Below are 9,619 nucleotides of genomic sequence, written 5' to 3'. Positions count from 1 at the left end.
ATTATGCAAATGGAGATATTCGTTGCAGTAGCGTAAGCAGGAATTTCTAAAGGGGGGGGGGGGTTCAAGCTGAATGAAATGTTGACAACAAAACATAAAATACGTCGTCTCGTATAATAAAAAAAAATAGACAAGTAAAAAAAAGATAGAAAAAAAGGTCTTTAAAAAATCGGGGGGGGGGAGGGTGGTTATCCGAAAATTTAAGGGGGTTTGAATTCCTGTAAACCCACCCCCCCCCCCCCGCGTACGCCACTGATTCATTGCAATATGAGATTTATGGATAGCAAGATTCGATCTAAATTTAAGTTTCCTTTTTTTTTACCAAAATGAATGGTTTTACACACGTTTTTGCAAAATTCTTTTGATAGTTTAATTCATGTTTAAAGATTAAATAGAGTTATTTCAGTCCCCTTGCTTTGTAATATAATTTTAGAATTTAACATCGAATTTGACATAGAACATTATTTTGGACAATGCGAGCTATGAGCCCCGCCCCCCCCCCCACTCCCTCCGGGGTCGGTAGGATCGACCCTTTGGATCGACCGCATGCATGTTCCCAAAATGTCCAGTAAAAGGATACTTTTTCGTGGGACAAGTCCGGCGTGTATTTGTATTTTCACCTGGAGTCTCCTTTAAATGGGGGTGTTTTTTTTATCCCTCTCTTTGGACTCCTGAAAATTTTTAAAAGGGGGTTATAAAATATCGATCTTGAATATCAGAAAAATTTATCAAATCTTGGGATCAAATACCTGCTAGTACTGAAAGCTCATTCAGGATTATTTCATTTATTTGAAAAGTAAAGTGAGGACCTTTTGTTGGAATGAGAGCTCACCTGAGATACAGGGTACATTGAGTAGTGTTCCGGATTTAGGGGGTCTCCAAGGCAACAAAAAAAAGCCAGGTGAAAACCCTCGGAGGGGGTTCAGAAATTTTGGCAGACCTTCGATAGGGGGTGCTTTCAAAGGGAGGGAACGAGCATATAGGCGTACCCTAAATAACACTGAGGGGGGGGGGGATATAGTCTTTCGAAATGTAAACTGTTCAACGATGCGTTTTTTAAATTATACACTGCGATCCCATATTCTAAATAACGACCAATACTATTAACTCCGACATGACCGTGCGGGGAAATCGCAACACTCTGGTAGAAGGTATCACAAGCTAAATAGTTGATATAATATCAACTTAGCATATACGAAGTGCAGATTTTTTTGCACTCTGCATATGTGGCTTAAACTATACGGATGGTTGATGCTAAACATCAGCGGCATTTAAATTAAGTTAAAAGTAAACAGTAAGAACCCACAAGCCAGTTCTATATAGGCCTATCGCTTCAAAGCTGAATATATTCTTTTTTTATATTTTAATCAGCCAAACCGTGCGAATTTGTATTATTTACTAATTATTCTGCTGGAAAAAGGGACTCTCACATTTTATTCCAAGAGCCAAGTTGTTCAACTTGTTTGATCTGCATGTGAAACATGCAATGCAGGGCCGTTGGGTAAAATGCACCGGGTAAAAATTTTGTTAACAAAATAAGTCCAGACAGTCATTGCTTTGCTTTTTTTGAGATTCCATATCAAATAGTTTTTTTTATAGTATTTACAGTCATATGCAGAAATTACCAAAAGCAAGAATCAAATTTGTATACATATGAATTTTTTTTTCTTATAGTTATATTTGCCTTTGGACGTTTCGGCGATACTATATTTGTTTGATGCTGTCCCCAAATTCTAGCCGGAACCAGTAGTAAAAGGGTGCGTTATTTTGTCAATTAGGCCTCAGCCAACTCTTCTAATTTGATTTATTGATGTGCAAATACTATTTTAAGTGACTGAAGTTTGAAGTTTGTGTTTGAGACATGAATGGTGACAGAAATTTAGGAATTATCATACGTTTCTTGTCTACACGTGCCCAGATACCGACTTTCGTGTGACTGTGAGCTCTCGATCGACTCTTGTGTAAAGAACACCACAACAGACAATGACAGAACAGTCAATTTAACTCAGTGACACTTAGATCTGTGACTGTGTACTTGATCAAACGTTAGTATTTTGAGGTTTGTAAAATATGAATTCAGCTACAAGACACATATTGAAGATGGATATGCATCTTGCTATGAGTTGTACTTGTAGCTTGGCGAAAAATAAAACTTAAACTAAACTAAAAAAGAGAAATTCCATTAGCTGCAGTAAATACTGATTTCATGAGAAAGTCTGTAAAACAAGGCTTGATTGTCAGTATATTATCGAGGATCTAGATCTGGTACAGTTACATAAACTGGACTTTGTGAAATCTTGAAATATACGCTAAAAAAATGTTCACACTGAAGATCCCCAACACAGATAGGCGCACGTGGGACAGTGTATTATTATTGCTTTGAATGTTGGGCCCGACGCGCGACGCTCTACCCGAATCCTGCGCTTATTTGCTGATTTCTCAGCAGTTGCACAATTTCTTCCAGAATCCTTTGGCATAAACGTTTTATTTATACAAACGGACACTTTGGTCGTCATTTTATTGGATTCTGTACGAACTCATTTTGATATCGTTACCAAAACTAGCATTTACCTTTAAGAAGAGAACAAGATCATGTCATGAACTGATGAAGATGGCTATGTAAAAATTGCAAGTTTTCCCCGTCTTTTCTGGATCTGGATGTATACAATAAAGGGCCCTCCTGGGCATAAATGCATCGGGTACTTGGCATGAATTTTGCCGGGACCGGCAGGTGCAATACACCGGGTGAACACCCTACACTTTAACGAATAGTGTATTAGTATTGGTTTTAACGTGCATAGGTTGTGACTCTATAGGCTATACATGAGACCAACATTTGTGTCCTTTCCGATGGACGGAGTGTTTTCCAACTGCATTCACACCTGCACTGAATACAGTGGTGAGGCACGTTAACACACAATGCTATAGCATCAGACTTTTTTTGTTAGTTGCGTTTCGGCATGATCGGGACTTGAACCTCTCACGTTGAGATCCACAATCTTATCCGAAATATGCGCTCTAACTTACTGAGCTACACTGCCTCTTTTCATAATATTTTTCTTGTTTTTTTATGAATTCTTATTTAAAAAATAAAATCAAAATTTGTAGTAATGTCGGAATTTAAGTTGTATCCTATTTACATGATTTAGGGCTAGATTTTTTGAAAAGAGAGTTGAAATCTCGGGGGGGGTGGCGAAAATTTCAGTTTTTTTCGCGGTACGTGCACATGAATGGGACGCAATCCCTGGCTCCGTGGAGAGCAAGTGCGCGTTAGTGAATGATTTTTACTCTCTAGCCTGGATCCCACCAATTCTTTCTGGGTGGATCAGTGCAGATATGTAGTCGTGAGATATATCCAGCTTTATTTATGAAAAAACAAACATGGATTGATATAGGTTCAACTGCCAAAGTGATATTTCAATTCTTTTTCTTTAATAATTTTTGGTTAATTAGTATTTGTTGTTAATTAACTGTTGAAAAGTCAAATCATTCTATAGGTGCAGGTAGATGCTGGCTAACATCACCTTATCTTATTACTGATTCATCACTTATCTTTGCAGATCTATCTTTTTGTAGTATTGGAATTCAACATGGCAGCCTTCACACAGCGTCAAACAACACCTAAAAAGAAAGATTTACCGAGAGGGAGCATTAGAAAGTTTGAACTGAGTGATGAAGATGATTCAAGTGATCAGAGTGACAGTGAGGATGAACAGTCCTGGAAGCGTCGAAAGACAGCACCTGCCTTGTCCTTGTCTGAGTCTTCATTCTACAGGGATCAGCAGAAGCAGGGAAAGAGTTCTGAGAGACCAGACTACAGGTCTTCAAGGATGAAAGATGGAGACAGAGGAGTGGTTACAGTAGGGAAGAGGCGGAAGAACAACATCTGGGGTTCTGTAGCTGTAGAGCAGAACCAGGAGGCCGTCGAGAGGGAAATCACACATTTTGGAGTTGATCAGGTCATGGAACGGGATGTGGAGAGCTACAGCTACAAAGATACAGAACAGCTCCCTCTTGGTGTAGCCACAAACATTCCTCCTGGAGATGATGTCATCAAGGGTAGAAAGCTGGTGAAGGCAGTAGGAGAGGATGAGGATGACGCTTGGCTTGCAGATGATCCACCAAGACATAGTGAGCAGGAGGAAGAAGACCTAGAAAGACCACATGATGATCTTCGGGAAAAATTAAAGAAGCGTGGCTCCATGGTTGCTGACAGGTTCCGGCGCTCCAATGTAAAGAGCAGGCTTGGAACTCATTCAGACAATACTGAACAGGTCATCCTGATGAAGAAGGTGGAGATTGACCCCAGTGCTGAGAAAAAGGTAATCGCAGGTCAGCTTGCTTTCAGCCTCCAAGAGCCAAAGAGAGAACTTATTCTGAGAATAGTCAAGATTCTTGGAGTCGAGAAGGCACTTCAGATATGGAAGCAAACAGAGGAGATTGAAAATGATGGAGGAATGATGATAGCGGTAAGAAATGCTATGAACAAAAATATTTTTTTTATGTTTCATCAATTGGGTTTAGGGGTGTATTGGCTACCTCAACATTTTTTTTTTATCATACGCCCCGTCTCGACGGGATGTATTATGGTATCACGCTCGGTGTTCGTCCGTCTGTCTGTTAACTTTTCCTTGTAAACGCAATAACTTCAGTTTAACTTATTCTAGGCTCATATAATTTGGTGTGTATGATACTAGCATAGATCCTAGCAATTCTATTGATTTTGAGGCCAGAAGGTCAAAGGTGAAGTTGCCACCTTCTACTTTCTTGCTTGACCAAAAACTCCATTTTCTGTGTTATAGACGAGCGTATTATGTGCTCGCCTTAGCAACAGTCTTGTTCATGGTATATGAGAGGCAAAAATTTTGAATGCATGCATTTGAGAATCCATCTAATTAAATTTGATCTGCCACGCATTGATGCTCTTTTCATTCAGTAATGAGTAGGATGTTGGTTTTCTTGCATAAGTGTACCTGAAAAGAAGGTCATTTGAGCCTTTTGAGGGTATTTAAGGAACTGGAAGTGGAAGAGTTTTCTTTAGCCTACATTGTACATCACATTCATAATAACATCAACAATAGTACCAATTTGAAAGTCTCCTTATTACATGTAATTTATAGTGATTGCAACTTTTTGAGAATTCTCATTGTTTGTCTGGTATATTTAAACTGTTCTTCTTGGTTGATATAGAGTACCGAAGCGATGAGGTCAGTTGCATTGGTGTCATGGAGGCCTGGATCTAAACAAATGAACCGCCGAAATAAAGCGTGTGTTTCTCAGAGGAGAAAATGACTGCTATCGGAATTTGATTGCTTGCAACCTATTTTTCAGATGAGCCAAAGTCATACAAATGTGTACAGACGATCATCAGCTGCGACTCTGTTTCGAACCAGCCCCATTACACCATGGCAACTAATGTCACACTTTGGTACTCTATATCTTCTTCCTCTAAAAACAGCTTTTTGTCTCACCTGCGAAGCAAAGTGAGACTATAGGCGCCGCTTTTCCGACGTCGGCGGCGACGGCGGCGGCGGCGGCGGCGTCAACATCAAATCTTAACCTGAGGTTAAGTTTTTGAAATGACGTCATAACTTAGAAAGTATATGGACCTAGTTAATAAAACTTGGCCATAAGGTTAATCAAGTATTACTGAACATCCTATTAGAGTTTCATGTCACATGACCAAGGTCAAAGGTCATTTAGGGTCAATGAACTTAGACCATGTTGGAGGAATCAACATCAAAATCTTAACCTGAGGTTAAGTTTTTTAAATGTCATCATAACTTAGAAAATATATGGACCTAGTTCATGAAACTTGGACATAAGGTTAATCAAGTATCACTGAACATCCTGCATGAGTTTCACGTCACACGACCAAGGTCAAAGGTCATTTAGGGTCAATGAACTTTGGCCGAATTGGGGATATCTGTTGAATTCCCATCATAACTTTGAAAGTTTATGGATCTGATTCATGAAACTTAGATATAATAGTAATCAAGCATCACTGAAAATTTTGTGCAAGTTTCAGGTCTCATGATTAAGGTCAAAGGTCATTTAGGGTCAATGAACTTTGGCCGAATCGGGGGTATCTGTTGAATTACCATCATAACTTTGAAAGTTTATTGGTCTAGTTCATTAAACTTGGACATTAGAGTAATCAAGTATCACTGAACATCCTGTGCGCATTTCAGGTCACATGACCAAGGTCAAAGGTCAATGAACTTTGGCCGAATTGGGTGTATCTGTTGAATTACCATCATAACTTTGAAAGTTTATGGATCTGATTCATGAAACTTGTACATAAGAGTAATCAAGTATCACTGAACATCCTGTTCGAGTTTCAGGTCACATGATCAAGGTCAAAGGTCATGTAAGGTCAATGAACTTTGGCCATGTTGGGGTTTTTTGTTGAATAACCATCATATCTCTGTAAGTTTATTGGTCTAGTTCATAAAAAGTGGACATAAGAGTAACCATGTATCACTGAACATCTTGTGCGAGTTAGAGTAGTATTCAAAGTCAGCACTGCTGCTGTCTTGAACCGCGTGATGCAGGTGAGACGGCCAGAGGCATTCCACTTGTTTTTAGACTGATTCCCCTTTAAGATTACTTATTGTTTTAGGCTTTAAAGGCAAACATGGTTTTGGCTTTGAGATATAGAGCCGTGCATGTAATAGTCTGAAATAGTTTTGTTTTTTAAATATTGGGTCACTTGTAATCTTACGAACCACAAAATACCAGTGACTGTTTTTGTTCTGTCAAACACACTCATCAATTATGATAATTCAATGTAAATCTAACTATTTCCTCTCTTAGAACCGAACAAGGCGGCGATCACCGGGTGGGGTATTTATCCAGCTGATGAAGACAGATCCAGACATCTCCAAAGAAACCATCAAGGACATCTTCGCAGAAGAGAAAAAGATCTTTGAAGCAGAGCGGAAGAAGAGGAGAAGGCACACCAGAAAGTCGGCAGCCTTCCACAAGGATGGGGATGATCACCCTGGAAACAGGGAGGAAGAGATGGAGGAAGCAGGATTCGAGGGAGATGGAGAGGCTGTTGGTGAAATGGACATGAGGGATGATAGAGTTCCGAAGTTAGATGATGAACCATGTGTGAATGAAATGGAGCCAATGCCGGATGAACCATCAAACCTTGATCCTCTGGATTGTGGAGTACCCCTGCGTCAGAAGGAGTGCAGTGATATCAAAGAGGACAATGATAACATGATGTTCCCAAAGCTAGAAGACATCCCACAGAGGAATGAAGACTCTGATCCAGAAGATGGAGAAGTTTTAGATGATGATTGATTCAAGTAAGCTGATGTGCGTGCTTTCTGGTATGCCTATTTCCAACAGGTTTACATTTGTTATATCAATTTGTGACATGGGTCCTGAAATTGATTATTTTGATTCAAAAAGAGAAGTACTTGTTATTACATTATGATTGATTCGTGGAGAGCAATTCATTAAATCAATATTGTTATAAGCTACTGAAATCTTTCCACCTGATTGGATGAAATGAAATGGAACAGTGAAAATCATGGACAAGATACTTCATGATACTCTCCCCAGCGTGTCTATGCATTGCATATTTTCCTCTATGCCATTTTCTAACAGGTTTACATTTGTTGTATCACGTTTGTGACATCGGTCCGTAAGTTGGTTATTTTGATGCAAAAAGAATTATGATTTTCAAGGTTTTAACAGAGCAAATGATGAATTGTAAGAAACACATGTAAAATGGAATCAAATGATGATCTTGTTTTGCCTTGCCTGGATAGCATAAGTGAGGTGGCCGCGACATCATCAACATCAAAATCCTAACTACAGTTAAAGTTTTTTAAATGTCATCACAACTTTGAGAGTATTTATGGGCCTACATGTATTTCATGGAACTTGGACATCAGGGCAATGAAGTGTCACTTATTTGGTAGTATGAAGATCAGCTCACGTAAGGTCAAACGTCATTGGGGTCAATGAACATAAACTGTGTTGTATCACCATTATAAATATGTTTTCAAGATAATTTGAAAGTATTGGTCCCTATTTCATAAAACTTACATGTAGATTAGTATGTTTATGAAGTATCCACAATAAAGTGACTACATGTATAGTAAGATCAAACTTTACTTTTTTTGTAGTATCAACATCAAGAACTTAACCAAAGGTTAAAGATTTTTATGTGGTTGCTGTAAGCATTAAATGTTTTTGTATCGTCCATTTACCTGTTTTTCGTTTTCATGACAACTAAGAAGTTTTTGATGGATCAACTTAAAGCTTGGTCCACGATGATAATCCAATGATGTAGGTGAGTCACAAGGTCAAGAGTCAAAGGTCATATTGGTTATTAATTTAAACATTAAGAACTTTATGAAAAGTTCATTCTTGATCTGGCTATGGCATTGGCATATAAATCTCCACTGTTTTCAATTGAGAATCCATCTAGTTCTATTTCACAATAACTGCAAGTCCCTATTTTGTGAAAATTTGATATAAGGATTTTAAAGTACTTTTTATGTAATTTTATGTCACCAAGTCAAGGTCAGATGTCATTTCAGTTCTATTGCTTTGATGATAAATGATGTATTTTCTTCATTAATTTAAAGTCATTTAATCAAAGTTTATAAAAAAAAATTGAGATGGTGACGGGTCAAATTATTACCTACATGTAGCCAATGTCAAAGTGATTTGGAGGTAAATGACATCATTTGTAGTGAATGAATTATGAACTAAGTAGGTTTTGTTACATTAAAATATACATATATTAATTACATATAAAAAGAAAGTGCTTATTTTCATAATCCATGGATCTTGTTAAAATTTATCTTCAGGCCTTTGATTTTAATAGGGCAAGGCCACTTTGTTATCTAGGCAATTTGCTTTACTTTAGTCCTATTAAGAGGTACCAAGGCCAATAAAAAGTGTTGAAACCAGTCAATGTCACAAAGTCAAGACTTTGCTACATTTATGTCAAATTCAATGCAAGACTGTTAGGGACATGCCACTTGCCTGAAATTCAGGCAAGCATACTGTATGTAATCACTTTTAAAGTGAAATAAATTGCCCCATCTATTGTGTCATGGAAACTGATTTTATTTTTAGTACAATGTTACATCATGATACATGTACGCATCATTCTATAGTTTGAAATATAATTGCTTCTTTTGTTCCAAAGGCATTAATTGAATTGATTCATGTTGCTGTTCTTGTATTGTAATTTCTAAGAAAAATGATGCCAAACAGCATTGAGATACATGTAGTTGGCTCCTGTGAGCCCTTGATGGCAATTTATGCATTTCATAATAAACTAAAAACATTCATTATTACAAAAAATATGAAAGGCTTGTGGGATGACCATTCTTTCAAAAGACATCATAATAGAAAATTGGAGTTTGGAAATTCAAAGAAATACATGTATTTCACTGAACAATCAATCCCAAGCAAAGGGAAGATAAAGTGTTAAATATTATGTACAACCAATCGTGAGATTTATAATCATTTTGAAAGAGAACTTTGTGATTGATATTAGTACCCGGGGGGGGCCACTTACACTGACGAGTGGATACCATGCGCGACCAAAAAAACATGTAAAAATGATGTCTTTTTCACGATAGGG

At 37.8% G+C, this 9,619-nt stretch overlaps 1 protein-coding gene across 2 annotated transcripts; it reads left to right on the top strand.

Moving 5' to 3' along the window:
* Positions 1 to 1,675: 1,675 nt before the first annotated feature.
* On the top strand, positions 1,676 to 7,816 carry LOC121415047 (phosphorylated adapter RNA export protein-like). Of its 2 annotated transcripts, none has more exons than XM_041608121.1 (3): positions 1,676 to 1,757; positions 3,561 to 4,469; positions 6,817 to 7,816. In XM_041608121.1, exons 2-3 carry the CDS (start codon positions 3,591 to 3,593, stop codon positions 7,309 to 7,311), a joined length of 1,374 nt encoding a protein of 457 aa, XP_041464055.1. In that variant the 5' UTR covers positions 1,676 to 1,757; positions 3,561 to 3,590; the 3' UTR covers positions 7,312 to 7,816. The 2 variants fall into 2 exon arrangements, with proteins under 2 accessions (XP_041464055.1, XP_041464054.1); XM_041608120.1 differs by lacking the exon at positions 1,676 to 1,757 and adding an exon at positions 1,780 to 2,045.
* The last annotated feature ends 1,803 nt before the right edge of the window (positions 7,817 to 9,619 follow it).

This window comes from Lytechinus variegatus, chromosome 5 (assembly GCF_018143015.1).
Source record: "Lytechinus variegatus isolate NC3 chromosome 5, Lvar_3.0, whole genome shotgun sequence".
Taxonomy (NCBI): Eukaryota; Metazoa; Echinodermata; class Echinoidea; order Temnopleuroida; family Toxopneustidae; genus Lytechinus; species Lytechinus variegatus.
The sequence above is the reverse complement of the archived record's forward strand: the minus strand, read 5'-3'. Positions and strand labels throughout refer to the sequence as shown.